This window comes from Halichoeres trimaculatus, unplaced genomic scaffold, assembly GCF_033239565.1.
Source record: "Halichoeres trimaculatus isolate MK-OKI-2021-1 unplaced genomic scaffold, fHalTri1.1 fHalTri1_scaffold_5, whole genome shotgun sequence".
Classification (NCBI taxonomy): Eukaryota; Metazoa; Chordata; class Actinopteri; order Labriformes; family Labridae; genus Halichoeres; species Halichoeres trimaculatus.
The window spans coordinates 14,481,062-14,499,176 of record NW_027437183.1 but is presented as its reverse complement, the minus strand read 5'-3'; the positions used below and the strand labels follow the sequence as shown (position 1 = coordinate 14,499,176).

Here is an 18,115-nt window from a genome sequence, read left to right as displayed (position 1 = left end):
TGAATAAACTGTAATGACTGTGTAAGTCAGGCTTGCTTTCTTAATGTTATTGCTATGTTATCTTATTGTCACATTTCAGTTTGACTTATCTAGTTTACATTGGTTTTTAAGAGAAACTTGTCATCAAGTCATTAGTGGTTCAAGGGTTAAAAGGACTTAGGAAATGCCTAGAACAAAGACTATGCTGTGTGTAGCAGTATGTGCAAAATGTGTGACCGCTTTTTCGCAAATGTTCACCTCTCTCTGCATATACTTGAGTTCTCATCTGTGTGTATATGTGTGCATGTCACACATTTTCAGGGTTGAGGGTCCAGAGGGTGAAGCAGAGTGCATACCTTGGCCAGGAATTCAGGGGTCCAGAGCGTGTCCCTCAGGAACCCAAAGCAAACTTTGAGGGGTTCTCGGCCTGCATGGCTCAAACTGACAAATCACCCAGAGGCTCCAGCCAGACCCAGAGCGGCCAAGCACACACAAAGCACCAGGAAACGGTTGTTTAAACATACGTAATGTCATATGTGTGAGTTTGTGCATGTGCATGAGTGTGTGCTTGTGGGCATATGTGCCTGCATGAGAAAGAGAATATATGCATGTGAAAAGTGGGTTTCTGCACACACACTTTGTTTCTCTCTTGTGCATACATGTGTCTGAGTGTGGTCAGATGTGGTGGTGGCTGTTAATGCGTGCATTTGCCAGTTGAATGACGCTCAATATACACGTAGAAGCCATGGTATGTGCTGTATGTGTGTGCAATTTGAATGCAGCAGTGAGGCAGTCTGTAAGATGGAGAAAGTGCTGAGAGTGGCTGAGAAGTTCCACATTAGACATCAGAATTTCTGTGGTAGGAAAGTCCAGGTTTGTGGATGTGTGTGTGTGTATGTGCATGTGCATTTAAATGTGTATACAGGTGCACATATGATATGATGTGTGTTATTTTGGCCTGTTTCCTTATACCTTAGGCCTGCAGCCTGCTTCCTAAAAAGAACATGGAAATTGTCTGTTCAAGAGCCTTTGAGGTTTTTTTTCACAAGTTTTCTGAAAAACTGTCTCTAAGATTTGATGAAAGTATCTTCAAGTGATGTGTTTATGTTGGCATTCCACTCACAAAACCTCTGGTGAATCAAGAAGTTTAAATCAAAAGGCCTTGGCACAGGTTCACCATCAGCTCCACCCAAACTGCCTGCCTGGGCCAACACATACTGTAGGTCAACCAGGGCTAGGTCTCTGCTTATGCATGGTGCTGAATGTGTGTGTGTGTGTGTGTGTGTGTGTGTGTGTGTGTGTGTGTGTGTGTGTGTGTGTGTGTGTGTGTGTGTGTGTGTGTGTGTGTTTGTGTGTGTGTGTGTGTGTGGGAGCGCGCACATGTCTGAGTCTTATAAAAACATCAGCATATGGGTTTGGAACAACGTCCCTGGCAAAATTTGAAAAAACGAGAGAGAGAAGGAAAGAAAAACCAAAGCAAAAAAGTCAAGAAAACGGTGTTTGATGCCCTAAGTGGAAACCCACACACTGATGTTTTTGTGTGTGTATGTGTGTGTTTATGCATAGGCTGTATGTGTGTGTTGCTGTGCCTATGCTTGCATGGGCACACATATTGATGCTGGGAGAAATGTAGTGTAAACCACTTGTGTTTTTACTGAACTGCTCTACCCTGTGATTATTACAGGGCCAAGAGAAAGTTTGTCACGCAGTGGGACAGAAACTTGGTGCATGTGTGCGTGCGTGCGTGCGTGAGTGCGTGCGTGCGTGTGTGTGTGCGTGCGTGCGTGTGTGTGTGCTTGTGAGTTTGAGTCTCTGTGTGAGCCCACTGGCCAGGTCGGGAAGAGGTGGTTAATCGCTGATGCTGTGGTATTGGGGACCAGACATGAGTATATATATGTGTGTGTGTGTGTATATATATATATATATATATATATATATATATATATATATATATATATATATATATATATATATATATATATATATATATATATATATATATATATATATATTTAATTCATAACTGCCTTTTTAAAAATTATCATTCTTCATGAGTAATCTTGATGGATTGATAAGGCTGTGTGGTGTTTGCATACCTGTTATTTTTGGCCATACTTTTTTGTTCTTAAGACAAAGGAAGAGGCCATGTTATCATGTTCAATTCAGTGAGATAATGAAAGTATGATATAGACTTAACAGTGTGTTGATGTAGTGTCATGGGTAATTCTGCTGTGAGCCACCAGCACTAGTGTTGTGGCCTCACAAGGTGAAGGACCCAGGTTCAAGGGTGTGCTGCACGTTGCATCCAGAGGCTGTTCGTTTAGGGCAACATAAACAGCTCAGAATCACACTTTCTGGCCAAGTTAACTCTGTAAGTTGTGAGGGGATCATAATCTGCAAAAAATAAATCAAGCACTTACCCTGTGCAATAAAAACATAACCATAAATAGACCCTGGAAGAAAAGTTAAAGCCTGTGATGGCTCATTTTTGACGCATTTGTGTTTTTTGACCTTGTGGTTTGGCCAAACAGAGATGGAGCCTGGTGGAAAGCTTGGGTATCACTTTCTGGAGTTTGTCCCAGGCTCACAGACACCAGGAACAACACAGCTGCTGACAAATTTGCCAGTGCTGATCCAGACCAATCCTATTACCCATTCTACTGTTGACAAAAGCCATTAGCACCCTGGATCTGACACTACGGCCTGAGATGACCTGATATCTGTATTTGAGTGCCCCTCCCGCACTGGTGCTCCTCTGGTTAATGCACTGAGCTGCATGTGAGGAATGTAGAGCAGGATGAAACAGTAGCTTCAGTTTATGTCGTTCTTACATTCAATTATGTGTTTTTCAAAAGAGCATCAAGTGGTGCAAAAAAGCTGCTTTGCCCTTTGCAGTTGTTTTGAGAACACATCTATACACCGGACACACACATAGTAGGAAAGACTTAGCAGTGCAATTTTAAGTAGCCATGACTGTGTAAATTAAAAAAATCAACTTTTTCAATTTTTTTTTTCATTTTATTTATTTATTTTTTCCTGGAGTAATTTCTAATAGGCAAAATAATTGTATTGTGATTGTATTGTAATTGTATAAAAGGCATTTATGTTAAGTCACATAGGCAAGAGGAAAATGTTAAGAGTAGTACAGTTTACTGACATGTTATGTGATAAACCTGAAAAGTGGTAACTTTTTTGACACCCCCAAAAGTCAAAAGGAATGTGAGGCCCTGCTCTAATATTCCTTTTAAAAAAAAAAGACCAAGTGAGCTTTTGCCCTTCTGCTTTAATATATAATTCTGTATATGCAAAAAGAAGTTTGATTCAGAGGGAAATCCTTTTTTAAATTCCAAGTTTGAAGTAAATATGAAAGTTCACAACCTAACTCATCATGGCTCTTGTCTAGAATTAATCTTTTGTTTTATAAGCACAATCATTAGTTATATAAGAGCTAAAAGTACTAAAAACTTCCACAACCATCCTGAGACACATTATTAGTTCATATTTTTTCTTCCAAAGACTTTATCTATGTTACTTTATAAAATCAGAACTGCATCACCAGAGTTCCACCTGGTCATCCTGCTCAGTTAAAATGAAACACACACACAACGAAAAAGATAAAGACATACATAAGTAGAAAATAAAAAAGCAATACAGAGGCGCCTTAAAAGGAAATCATGTCTCAACTGCTTTATAATGTCTGGTTTGAGCAGTCACAGAAGATGAGTGTGAAATCCTGCCGAGGGGAACACGTCTTACCTTACATAACCCTTTTTACTTCTCTCATGCAAAAGACTCTCATCCTTGATCCAGGAGGTCAAGTAAATGAGACAAAAAGCTGCACCGTCATATTTCCTTCATTTACAGACACATGCAGTCACTGGGATACACTTTTTTTTATGGCAATTCCCAGCATTTTTAGAGCATGCTTCTTTATTGCCCTGAGAGGAAGCTGAGGATTGGCTGAGAAAGGGAGAAAGGTTCTGTGACCAATGTGAAACAGCACTGCATGCATAAGCTTGTACACACACACACACACACACACACACACACACACACACACACACACACACACACACACACACACACACACACACACACACACACACACACACACCACATATTTACTATGACCTGCACAGTCAAAAATTTGTAAAGACTTAAGAAAAAGGATTTATATCCAATTATCTATCTATGACAGACTGTAAATGTGCTTGACTTGCTGATTTGGATATTCTGGTTTTGAGTGTTTACGTGCACAGCCGTCTGTTGTGGTCTGGTTATCAACAGGTGAGAAAAGAATCAGGTGAGACTTGTTCATAATCAGTAAAGTAAGTAAACTACAGGCGTTATATCTAAGCTCTAACTCTAATCCCCAGACTCCAAAAAAAGTAACTTCCTTGTTGTGTTAATCCACAAACATTTGACTTTACATTTTCTTTAAGCTACAAAGTTGTTTCATAAATGGGTCAAGGACCACAGAAAGAAAGTTTAGAGTCTTAAATGTTGTTGTTAAGAATACATGGTCACAAACACATTTATAGGTACTTGTAGGTAATACTTGCGATGCAACAAGGTTCTCGTCTCTCGATCATCAATCAGCTTCAACAAACCAACACTGGAGCTGTGTCTGTTTTACCGTGACATACAGTATCACCCACAAACCTCTTCGTGAATTCATACAATTGCACGCACCACATATAAACACACACACCTGCTTTCTATTAGTCCAGTAGATTACGGGGAAATTGAGGGGGAGTGTTAAACACACACACATCCATCTATCTGCCCCTCTGTCGATGATAATTACACACTTCCTGCTCTCAAATCCTACACCGACAACTTCCACTCCAATCAAGTCTCTGTTAAGGTTTAAACCGTGCATTGTTAGTGTGTGTGTGTGTGTGTGTGTGTGTGTGTGTGTGTGTGTGTGTGTGTGTGTGTGCGCGTGTGTAGGAGGATTGGTTTTCAGCCCTAAAAGCTTGCATTGGTTCATCAGTGGCGAAACAGATGCACCCAGTAACTCCGAGTTCAATGTGACACGCATCAGGAAAGCTAATTTGAACTGTTTCAGATGTTTTCAGTCATTTCTTTCTGACTTAACCATCATAATGTTACAGTTTTAGTAATGCCACATGAGTGCATCTGCAATGTCTGATGTTTGGCTCAATGGCTTCGTGGTATGTGATAAGGGAAAGCATGTTAAGACTCTGGGTAGAAATAAATAAATAAATAGATAAATAAATAATAAAGAAACTGAAACATTGTTTTTTTCTTTTTGGGTAATCTTTTTTTTTTTTTTTTTCTGACTCTGGATTCAGAATTCACCAGTGTTTAATCTTGTGTCCATCTGTTGAGCCTGTTTTTTTTTCTTTTTCTTGAGTACCTTTTGGTTAATGGGTATAAAGTTGATATAACAAGTTTTTACCTCAACATCTGAAAAAACACCCTCAAAGAGCTCCAGTCAGACAGGGGAGGTCAGCGTTTGCGTTTACCATTGACACCTATTCTATCATTCTCTGTGTCTGTGAATAAGCTCATCCCCATCCGTTCACACCAGGCCCTGAGTGTGTGCTCTCATATGTGTGTGTGTGTCTGTGTATGCTTTCTGAGCATGTGTCTGCACATTGATTCAGACCAAACCTCCCTCTGGGGTCCTCAGAGCTCTCCTCCAGCCCTGTTTCTCATTAGGCATCTGTCATGGTGCCAGAATCAATAAGCACAGATGGAAGAAAAAAAATATCTCTCCTCTCCTCTTTGTGAATGGGCAGATCATTAGCAAATTCCAAAGTGTTTACCATCACCAACGAGGAAAGACCCTCCTCGACTGCACTGTACTTTTAGTAATTTGTACCACTTTTCTCTCCTTTACGACTCTCAGTTTAAACCCTCCTCTTAAGGACAAAGTGCCGGACATGTAAAAATCATATGCTCCAGTTTTGTTTGGATTTGTAGAATTGTGTATTCCATCAACACTCCCAGACACAGATGAAAATATTTAGCTGTGGTTTTTGTTCTGTCTCTCTCTATCCCTCTTCACCCCCTCTTAGCGTTTTCAGATGACACATCTGTTTCCATACATTGTTGCGTGTTTTCTGGCAAGAGACAAACAGCATAGTTTCAACAAAGAGGTGGGTGGTGTGTGTTCACTTAGTGTGTGTTTGCATGCACACAACCAGGTCTACATTAAACAAAAGGGAGAACGGATGACAGCGTCCAACCTTAGTTTGTCAACCCTAGTGTAAACGGCTGTACATCATGTTAACATCTTACATGTGCCTGGCCTGATCGCAGCAGTCTCACACAGCAGTAAAGAAAACAAAAGAGCGGAAAGAAGGGAGTAGGGACGCAGACAGATAAGGACAAGGCAAATGGTGGAAACGAAAAAGAGAGATGTCTGATTGAGGTAGAATAAAGGTAAAGGAGGATGAGGACAGAGAAGCAGAGGGCAGGATAAATGCTTCTTGAATTAACAGAGGAGGACAGACTATGACACAGCTTGGCACAGCTTCGCAGCACTCGTCTGTAACGCTAAAGAAAGAGTGGGTGGGTTTTCCACCTCCACAGAATAAATGATGCGAGGGGAAATGGGAGTAAACAACATCAGTCATTATAATTACTCTCATACGGCTACTCCCATCCACCATCAACCATCCTCCAGCCCCCCGTTCACTCTCTTCCTCCCACCATTTTCCATCTGTCTTTACTCCTAATATTTTCTTCCCCCCTCTCTGTGACTTGATTACACCTCTGACTTTATTCTCTTGCACTTTTTTCTCTTACACTCTCACTCATTAACTCTTTTCTTAAGTTATCACACATTTTCCAGGACCATGTTCAGGGTGGTCTAGGTCTGCACCACAGAGACAAACTATGAAGTTGTGAAAGTCACAGAAAAATGCAACAAGTTCCAGCATAGCAGCATAGTGTTTGGATTGTTGTCTGATTGCAGCCCCAGCAGCCAATAATAATCTTGGCAAATTTGTAAAACTGTTTGCCACAGACTCGAAGAGAGGGACAATATTTGGCTCTGTCTTTGGACCACTCACAGTGGAGGCCTTTGAATACTGTTGAATGCAGAGTGAATCATCTGTTTCTAAGAATTGGATGTGGTTCCCTCACTGACTTGATCCTCCAAGCTGCCTTTCTGCCCCTCTTTTCCTTGATCCCTCTTCCTCTTTCAGGTTTCCTAGAGAGCTGTAGTAGACTGTGAGAAAATGTGCTCAGAAATACTTTGCTGATGTCACTTATGAATCTAAGAATGCTTGATGAAAATAAATTGTTATGATCTGTAATGATGAACATCAATTTTGGAATGCGACCATAAGAATAAAGCTCGTGCTGAGCATGACAACAAGCAACAGTCTTGTCAACGCACATGCATGGTACTCTGACAGTATCCTGGTGGGGCACATGTTTAAACAGAAATGGCTGCAACTGATAATCCTGAACAGATTTCTGCTCTGAGGGCCATGAAAAAGTACAAGAATAATGCTTAATTCTAATACTGAACAAATAAGCTTTCTGTTGACAAAGCTAAGCACTGAGTGCACACTTATCCTAACACAAGTTTTTGGTCGAATTCAGTTAAAGTCATGGGTTGCTTTGTCTGAAAACCAGTTGCTGAAGTGGTCTGACAAGTAGTAAACCAGGGTAAGGGTTGGGGTTCCAATGCTAGTGGGGTTAGGATGATGATGCTGGCAGGGTTAGAGTTAGGGTAAGGGTTAAAATGCTGGGAAGGCTGCTGGCATCCTAACCCTAACCCCGAAACACACAAACTCTAACCCTAACTCTTACCCTATAACAAACTAACCCTGACTATTACTCCCACCCTCTCCAAGCACAGCTAAGCTTAGCTCACTAAGAAATGATGAACGTCTCTCAACTTAAAGGTGCCATTTTATGCTCCTTTTCTGCAGTTTAATATGGATCATTGATGTCTTCATGAAATGCACAGCAGCATTGTTTCCAGGCTCTCATAGCCCCTCTGTTCAGAACGCTCTGATTTAGTGGGAGTGACCTTTATATATAAATGAGCCACCTCTGATACCGCCCGCTCTTCCGCGTCACTGAGAGCGGTGCCACATCCATGACTACCGAGCTCCGAGTGCACAATGTTTAGAAAATAGCAAAGCTTGTTTACCGTAACATTACAGGCTAAAACAACAGGCTAACCGCAGCTAAAGTTAGCATCCTGAAGCTAACACAGAGACAGGGGGACACTGAGGAAAAGCTCTTACATCTGCTCCACAGCATTTAAACACTCACATTTCCATGGTCTGAGGTTTGTTGGCGGATGGTTGGTAATGCGCCTGGATTCAGGACCAGTCTATTCGCTAGCCCTCTGTTGTACTGTCCAAAGTTGGAAAAACAGTCGGCCGTGAAGTGACTAGCACACATGTGCACAGTTTTACTTAGTGAAGCTGGCACATTTCCTGATAAATGAACTCTAGAAACTTAGGACGCAGTCACACTGGCCAATCATGCTGTGTCTAAGCACGCTTCAGCTGTAAAGCACGTTTGGAAAGGCCAGTGTGACCTCAACTGTACCGTGCTCAAGCACGATTCCCTTCCGTGCTTCGGCACGCTTCAAAGAGGTGGGCTTCGGCACGGTTTACTTCATGCACGAGCACAAGCACGCAGACAGTGCGTGCGATCCATTACGTATAATCACTGCGAGCGCATCTCTCGACAATCATTTTAAACAAAGCAGGGGTGTTAGAGGGGTGTTAGAGGGCTGTGTCGGGCGAAAACGACTTAATGTAAGTCCAAAAGTCTCTAAAGTTGTAGCAGTGCTCTCTGTCTCATTGTGCTGACTCTGATGAGATCGCGCTTCATGTAAACAAATGCTTCACGATGACGTAAGCGGGCTGTGCGCGTGTCTGATACCCGCTAAAGTCTGGTTCATGTTGGGGTAGTGTGACCGCCGGCCGTACTCTCCAGGTGGGGATTGACGCTGCAGGGGGGCAATCGTGCTCAAGCACGGCACATTTTGGTTGGCCAGTGTGACCGCGTCCTATGACTTGTCTTCTTCAGAGATGGGAAGCTTGTGCATGATGGAACTATGTGGCTGTTAACAGATTTCTCTCCAGCAGGGGGGACAGGAGTGGCCGGGGAGGGGGTTTGGGGGTATCTGCTCTGGTGGACCAATCAGGTCAGACTTGCTCCTGATTGGTCAAAATAGGGAATCGCTGATGTCGGCAAATCCCCAAAATCCAAACAGCTTGTTTTAGGTCAGGAATTTACATTCACAAGCACTACTAAGTAGAGGTTTTGTCATTAAATATCACATTTTGTGGGCTGGGAGGAAAGCCAAAGACCCACAAATTTCACTAAAAGACTTAATGAAGTGTATAATATGGGACCTTTAACTGAGATAAACTTAATTTAGCTTAGTCTGTTATTCCTTCACTCTAACTTTATGTGTGACTCCTCGACAGATCATTGCATCTCTTCAACAAAACAACAGACTTTTTAAGCCAACAAATTAGCCAAAATGTAAATGAAACAATACAGTTGAGGTCCACATAATTTACAAACACACAGCAAAGAAAAGCTTTCCTACACTGCTGACCCTAAACAAGTCGAATAGTATTCTTAATGTGAAGTAATGTAATTTAATAGCAGTCACCAAAGTTTATTAAAAAAATCAGTAGTTTTGATTTTTGTCAATTTGGCAAACTGCCCTATCAAAGACATGTTGTAGGACACACAAACAGCAGTAAACTCAAGTCAAAAGTTCAGTGGTTTTTAAAGTGTCTGGTAGGACTCAAAGGTAGAAACCCTATCAGTCTGGATCTATAATCATATCATCACACCACACAAGATTTTTTTTTCCTGCAGATTTGTTCTTGTACCTCACTCTTAGAAAGAATGTGTAAATCTGTCCCTAGATCTGGCAGGCAGGAGTGCTTGTGTGTGTTTGTGTGTGTCCCGTGCAGTCATGTCAACAGAGCAATCATTCATGCAGTGGAGAGTATACACTCAAAGGATTTTACTCTGCTGGCAGGTGGTGATGGACATGGCTTTCGGGGAAGGAGTGAAAATTAAAAGGGGGAAAGGGAGGGATAGGTGGAGAAACACAAGAGTCAATATGTTCCTGTTTTAATCCCTCAATTTGTGTTTCTGATAAGAAAGAATGGAAAACACAAAGATGAATAAAATAAAGAAGATTTTAAAGAATGGTTCAGGTTCAATTGTCGCAAAGGCTGGGAAGAGAGCCAAGGCATTGCAGTCCAGAAGAGAAAGACCCTCTTAATTGCCTCTCCTCTCCTCTTCCTTGACTCTCCCTCCATCTTTCTCTCCTTCAACCCCCTTTCTTTCTGGAGAGAGGCACAGGAAATACTCATTTATTAACAACCTGGGTCTTGTTAGCTGCGATGAAGGGCTCTTCATAATAGGTGCAGTTCTACCTCTAAGGGCAACTCCAAGTGTGTGTGCATGGGTGCGTATGCTTGGGAGAGCACTAGAGGTGAAGAGGGCTAAAGGGAAAAGCAGGGCAAAGAGGGGGGTGTTGGTGCTGTGACCTGGGGTCCCCTAGTTATTGAGGGAGGGCAGGTTGTGAAGAGTTAAAGAACATAAGAACTTAATGAACCATGTGGACCACAAATAACCAAGAGCTGAACATAATTATGATTTTTTTTCCCAACAGTTTTAATGTTACTGCTATTCTTCACATTTAAGCTGTGCTTAATACTCTTCATTGGGTTCACCTGCATATCTCCAAGAGCCTGATGCTCATTCTCCCAGTGCAACAGACTTAAAATGTCAAGTTTAGTTATAAAAGTTCAAAACATGACATAAAACATCCTGCCACCCAGCTTTCCAAGCGCACCCCGTCATTTGTCAGATGTCAGCCTTCCTTTATGCACTGCTCGGACAACACACAACAGAGTTATGCGTTTTTATTGGCTTTAAAAGATAATGAAAGACCCACTGCCTGGCTCCAACCACTGGTCCTGGGTCAGAGAGTTCCTCAGACTCTGTAAAGTTCATGCAGAGTTTCTGATCCTCCATCTGCACCAGAATATTTTCTTCACATTTGAGTTGCAGGTACGAGAAGCAGTTCATCAGGTTTAATTGTATTTTGATCAAAGTGCTCAAGTTGTGTATTGCATGGACACTGGCGAATCTGGATCTTCCTCTTAAAATGATTGAGTATGAGAATAAATAGCTGCCACCCATGCAGTTGACAAGGCACTCTCACCATCAGTGCAGCAAGCTCAAGGCCACATGCCCCTTTTCATTACTCCAAACAGGCCAGCTGTATTGTAACTACAACCAATTTCCTTGCAGTCTATAAAGCTGTCAATCAAAATCATACAGAACAGGGAGTGGAGGTGGGGAGGGCAGGGGTGGAGATGGGTGGGCTGTTGGGGAGGGCTGCAGGGCTCCGGACCAGATGTTAGAGTTTTACACTGCAGGACATGACGGAGGAGGAGGGGGAGGCGGAAGAGGGGAAGTTGTATTTACCTGCAGCTTTGCTTTATAGAAAAAAAAAAATAGAATTACATGCAAGTGAAATTCCCATAATCGCTCGTCTGGTGATTTCATACAAAATCAATTCACAGTCAGACAGATGCAATTTTTTAAAGTTTCCATTTATTAAAGTTATGAACAACAAGACAAATAAGTTATAATATTTTTATTTGTTAGAATTCTATCAGTGTTTGAACATTAATATTTTGAGAGCTAGTACAATTTTCTACTTTCATGGCTAGCCTTTGACAAACCCATAGAAACAGCTGTCTCTCTCCAAGGATTGGAACATAATACTGAAGGGGAGGTGTTGATGTTGTCTCACAAGACAGTTAGCAGTGAAAGTGTGCACCTTAAGGTTTTTTTTTCTGTTATGGTATATCATTACATATAAACTCTTTAAAAATATACTTCAGTCAAATACCTTGACAACTACTATGTACACTACAAAAATAAATTTTCATATAAATAAATTATATGGCATACATTTATCTTTGTAACTGAAAACAGCATACATCCACGCCAACCGAGACCAAAGTGGCAGTCTGGAAGAACCACTGATTTTTTTCCTTTTAAAATCCTCTAAGAGCTATGATGAGACCTGTAGTGTAAAATGTTATATACTCTTTTTTCCTATTTAACATTAGTAAGCACTTTATACAGATCAAACTCCATTAATGTAAAAACATTAAACTGTAATAGTGTTTTTTCAATAGACATAAAAATCCCTGCATTTGTTATCCACTGGCATCACGATAATAATGAAAAAAAAAATAACAACATATTTTATATTACAAAAATATAAATATCGCAATTGAAAGTTGAAACAAAAACAAACAAAAAAAAAAACATTTAAAAATGAATAAAATAGTTGCCAGCTATGATCCTCTCCACTACTGCCAATGTGACATTGGGAGAAAAAACAAACAAACAGAACAACCTATTAAATGCAAGCAGCTGACTCAAGAACAAAGACAAGGAAAACTGCAAAGACTTCTGGGTGGAGCTACATCTGTTCAACAAGAAGTTTAAGTGTAAAAAGGGAAACAAACAGGAGTGACAGTTGGGGGCCTGAATCTGGAGATGGGGACTTCTAGCAAGTATGTATGCTGACAAAGAAACACATGCAGACATAAACTGGCCGATTCTAACAGAGAGGGGGGCTGGCAGTGTAAACTTTGACCCCTGAGGCTCAGGTCGGTGCCATTTGGCACTTTAAGAAGGAGGGGTGCCCAATTAGCGTCATGGCATTATATTGTGGATGTTTATTAGCTGAGGTCAGTGGGGACGGCTGAGGCCAACATGGGGCCTGTTGTCTTCACTGTCACTTGAGGAGAGCTGAGACAGAGTAAGAGGACGGACCAGCGAGGAGAAATATCCATACACACATGAACATCGAGACACACACAGAACACATTGTTAGGCTATATAGGGCTTAGCCCTTGGCAGGCTGCGTGGACTAGCTTATTGGTTGAACAGAAATAAAGAGCTACGTGAGAGGAGATATTCCTGCGAGTTAAAGTTTAAATGCAGTCAAGTGCCTTGTTGAATTGGGTTACAGTATAAAGTCTGAGATTTAGCTTATCCACTAGACACGACCTCTTAGGGTACAGAGTTAGTGCCCTGTGTTGACCCTGTTCCAGAATCAGTGAGCGCCCCTGTGGTGGCAAAGAGTTTTTTGAGGTGGGTTTACTGACTGTATGCCAGTATACGAGACAGAACCTGTTTTGAGCCTGCTAGGGTAAACAATACATAACCTCTTACAGTAAAATGTGACCAGAGAGCAGCCCAACAGACAGTGATACAAAGCTAGGAGGAGAAACTGGTTTCAATGCAGAGGCAAAGTCAAAGAACAGAACAAAACAAAACAAAACAAAAAAAAACAAAAAAAACAGCTATAAAATTTCTTCATTTCTGCTCATCTTAAATAGCACGCATAGCGTGTCAAGTTAAACAGTAATTGTTTTATAACTACCACAGGTTTGTGATAAAATTAATAGTTTAACATGCGTACCTTTGACTCACACACAAACACACACACACACACACACACACACACACACACGCACACAAACACACACACACACACACACACACACACACACACACACACACACACACACACACACACACACACACACACACACACACACACCTTAGCCCTGTTTGATAATTCTAACACTGCCTCTCACATTTGAAATGAGTGTTAATGTTAGTCTGTTCTGAGAACGTATCTGATGTTTAGCCGGAAAATAATGGGGCTGTTTTAGAAAACACAGCACCACGTTCAACCGCTACACACACACTCATGCGCACACACATGCACACGCGCGCACACACACAAACACACACACAAACACACAGATATATGAAGACAGATCACTTCTTTTGTTTAAAAAGACATTTGCATAGAGTTATAAATGTATATTATTAAAAAATATATTTGAGCAGCAACAGTGAATGCTGACAGGTATGTTTGTCTAGGTGAAGCTTCCTAATGGCACAGATCCACAGATGAGTGAACAGTAATCAGAGATCTATCTCTTTTTCTCATACACATGCACACACTTTCACTCAAACACACATTCACACACACACACCATATACAATGGCAGCCCCAGTCTGTTAACATGAGGAGTTGTACATCTCCTAAAATTATAGCTACTTTTTGTTCATATTTACACATGTATACATCTTTTAAATATAGATAGAAATATTTAAGACAATAGTCCACTGGGTTACAGTAAGAATGAGCACCATGACGGCAACACTGAAGAGTTTTCCTCTGCCGGGTTCGAGCCAGGCTGGGCTACGCTGGGTTGAGCTGTGCCAGGCCGGGTCTTTGGCCGTTGTAACTGTTCACCACAACTGTAAATGAAAATATTGTACTGTCAAAACTCTGTCATGAAACAGACTCACAAACAGCGTAGCGGTACTTCAGATTGAGATGATGAAAGTCACTTTAAGCTCACCTCAGCTCGCCCGCCTGCAACTGTTGCTCTCAGCTGCCTCAAACTCCAAATCTTGAAGCTCCATGGCCTCCACCTGGACCCCCCTGACCCCTGTGTGAGTGTCAAGTGGCACATGTGGGTCCTGGAAGACAGTCTCTGGCTCCTCCGGCCCTGATGGGCAGTAACTGTCTGTTGCAGTGTATCCTGGGTAAGAAGAAGTAGGGGGACTCTGACTGGACAAAGGGGGCGGGTGGACAGCAACAGTGACGGAGGCTGACGCTGTTACCGTGGTGATGGGTTGGCAGTACGGGGTGGGGTTGGGGTGATGGTGTGGGAGGTGGTGATTAGACTGTTGATTGTGAGTAGAGGGGGCTCTGTGGCCTGCTGAGTGTTCTCTACGGCTGTGAGAGCCGTAATGGCCCCCAGCCTCAGTAGCAGTTTCAAAAGCGTCCATGCGCGGGCGGGCTGGGGGCGGGGCCTGCCAGTGCAGCTGGCCCTTGGGGTCCCTGCTGCCGTTACGCTGAGTAGCCCTGGACTGGGGCCCAGAATCACAACCCTGAGAGGAGACAGTCTACAATAAAACACAATGGCATATTTATTTTTTAAACGTGAAATGAAAAACTGCAAAAGTCATATGTTCAACACAATGAAGGATGTTTTCTTACCGAACTATACGCTGGAGGTTCAGGCTGTCTGGCTGAGCGCCTGTGCCCTGATCCTGCTCTTCTTTCTTCCTCTGTTCTCGTTGCTCTGCCCCTGCTGGTCTGGAGGTGGTACTGTTGCAGCTCCTCTGCTCGAGTGTGTCCTCTGTGTGAGGAGGGGAGGTTGTAGTTCTGCAGCTCCTGGCTGATACCAGACACCGTGGTGTTAGAGCTGTACTCGGAGTCCGAAGAGTCTGAAGCTGCACCAGAGGTGTTTGCAGTGCCAGTTGTGTGGTGAGGACGGACAGAGAAGCGCACCACAGGTGGAGGGGCCTCTGGAGATGGGGTGGGCAACCGGCTGCGACCATCAACAGGTGACACCTAAGAAGTGGGAAAAGAAAGCAGTGAGATACCTCCAATGCTCACCAACCTATGACACTTTAACATCGACAAAACAGAAATTTTGTTCCTACTTAATCTTGAATTTATGAAGTTGTAGTTTTGTCAGGTCTTACCTCTGGATAGGGCCCAAAATAAGACAGTAATACTGGAAGTAGAACCAATCCATTAAGTACCCCAAGAACTGTTAGGATGGCCAACACTGCAAAGAAATACCTGCAAAATGTTGCACAGGCATGATTAGTTGGAGACACAGAATTAACCGAATGAATAACATGCAAGGATGAAATCCTGACATTAAAATGTTGAAATAATTTATATTTTTTCTTGCCCTCTCTGTGATACTTCATAAAAACATTTATAAAAAAATATCAGAGACAGGAAAAGGGAGCTTTCATGACAAAGCCAACAAAAAAAAACAAGCAAAACTATGAAAAAAAGTTGCTGAGACCACCACAGACAGAAATGAAGAGAAACAGAGCAGACATAAAAACAAAGAAAATACCTGTGCAAACCACAGAGGTTTAGACATGGGGAGACGTGCAAGATCAACCATGACACATGCCCGAAATAATACTTCCAAAAAGACACGCGGCCACTCCCCAAACACACACACACATATATAAACCCCCCACAGACAGGCAGGCATTCACTGTGGGTTTCAGGGAGCAAAACAGAAATGTACCTTGAGTGATTCTAAGTCCTGCCATAGAGAGTTAGTCTTTAAGAAGCCGCAGAAAGAAAAGAAAAGGGAAGCATAATTAGCCGGAGCTGGTTAATTCAAAGGCACGGGAGGAAAGAAAAAAGCGAAGAGGGGGGACGGGGGGGTTATTGGGGGTGAGGGTACTCTCTCTTGGGTGTGTGGTGTATAAGCAAACATGAAGAAAACAAAGCAGTGTGGAATGTGAAAGAAGGGGGAGAGGAGGGTAAAAAAAAGGTGGGGGGGGGGGTGTAAGGGGAACATTAGAGGTGGGGGGGGGGCACAAGAGGACAGGGGCCTCTCTCTCCATTCCGGCTCTAAAAAGGAGCGAGGTAGAGGCAAACAAATGAAGTGAAGGGTATAGAATTTAAACAATTTAGTCTAGGAAGCAGAGAAGGGGACCCTGAGAGCGCCACCCCTCCTGGTCACTCTTTCTCCCTCTTTCTCCTCTGCTTCTCTCTTCCTTCTTTCCAGCTTAAGCCCCTGTGAAATTCCCGGTCACTCCACAATCCCCCCGGTCTAATTAAATCTCCAGTGTATCAGGTAAGACCCCCCTGCCTTACCCCATCCCTCTGTCCCACTCACCATCTGACTCTCTTCATTAGGGGAGGCTTTCCTCCTCACTCAATCTCCAGTGAAATTGAAATCTCTCAGGTTATCAGGGACACACTGATGAACCATGAACCCTGCGCCTGACTCTTGATTTGTGTGTGCGTGTGTGAATGTGCGTGGGTTAACTGAGGTGTAGATTTGCTGGTATGCTGTGCAGCTGTGCCTCAAACTGAACGTGCATTCATAATCTGTGTACGTGTTAATATCAATATATTTGTGTGTGTGAGTGCAGAGGAAGCAGAAGTAAAGATGGTGGACATTCCGGATGTGTGGTCTCATCTTTGTAACATTTGTATCTCACTATGAAACTGTGTCTGTAACTGGAGATGAAATAACCGTGTCATCACTGTGGTTAGCATCTATATACACACCAGGTGGGGTAAACGCCACGTCACCTTTGGACGCACATACAGCCACACATGCACGCGTGGAGCCCACATACCAGGCAGAGTACCCCGCCAGGCTGTTTAGAGTGAAAACATTCACAGGGCTGACGGGGAAAGTCAGGGAAACATTTCTTTCAGTGCAAGCAGAAAAATACGAGCCGGGCCTGTTGTTATTGCGCCGTCTTGGGCCGCAGCTTTGTTTGCTCAGACAACAGCAGAACCTTTAAATGGAGGCCCGGGACTGAGCCAGAAACCAGAGCACACCACTGGAGGTGAGGAGAGAAGGTCTTTAGGCCTCCCTGTGTTTGTGTGTGTGTGTGTGTGTGTGTGTGTGTGTGTGTGTGTCTGTTTGTGTGTGTCTCTTGGAGTGTGTAGCTGTGTGCTCTCTCACTGGAAGGCACGCCATCATTGACCCCCATGATTACAGGGTCAGGGTGCAGAATGGTGTGCTGTGGGTAAGAAGAGGGGACTACGTGTGATGGTGTGGGTGTGCATGCATGAGTGCAGACTTTTGCACATGACAGAGTGTGTGTGCCTGCAGATCACATGGACCTCAGTGCTGCCTTTTCTTAAAGGAGCAGGTTAACTAAATCATACAGCTACCTCATCCTTTTTAAACTGTTCACTGAGCTCACTGGAAACTTCTCATAACCTCACAGGCTCCAGAATGCACACAATCATTCATTTACCCGCCTTGTTTGGCAACTCCTCATTACTTTTCTTCCTGATGATTATAAGAGTGTGCACATTCAAAAGAAGCCACCGACGCGGAGCTCCCACAGTGTGTCGGCTTTAATTTCCACTTCTCCTGTCTTTCCACGACTGCCCTCTAGCCCTGCCACCCTGTTACTCCTTCCTTTGCTTATAAATGTCTGGTGAAGGCAATTAAACGAGCAGAAGACTTTCCTGCTCCCTTTCCCTCTTACTCTCTTTGACTTTGTACCCCCGCTCCTCCATCTACTGCCTCCTCCT

At 42.9% G+C, this 18,115-nt stretch overlaps 1 protein-coding gene across 3 annotated transcripts in view; it reads right to left on the bottom strand.

Moving 5' to 3' along the window:
- Positions 1–11,557: 11,557 nt before the first annotated feature.
- Positions 11,558–18,115, bottom strand: part of ptch1 (patched 1) — a 50,147-nt gene continuing 43,589 nt past the window's right edge. Inside the window, exons 21-24 of one of the 3 annotated variants that reach the window (XM_074670362.1) lie at positions 15,562–15,661; positions 15,071–15,427; positions 14,427–14,976; positions 11,558–14,322 (exon numbers count right to left, since the gene is read on the bottom strand). In XM_074670362.1, coding sequence (XP_074526463.1) covers positions 14,428–14,976; positions 15,071–15,427; positions 15,562–15,661 — 1,006 coding nt within the window. In that variant the 3' untranslated portion in view covers positions 11,558–14,322; position 14,427. Of the gene's footprint in view, positions 14,323–14,426; positions 14,977–15,070; positions 15,428–15,561; positions 15,662–16,130; positions 16,167–18,115 lie in introns of those variants that run through there. The other 2 variants (XM_074670363.1, XM_074670364.1) reach the window with 2 other exon arrangements.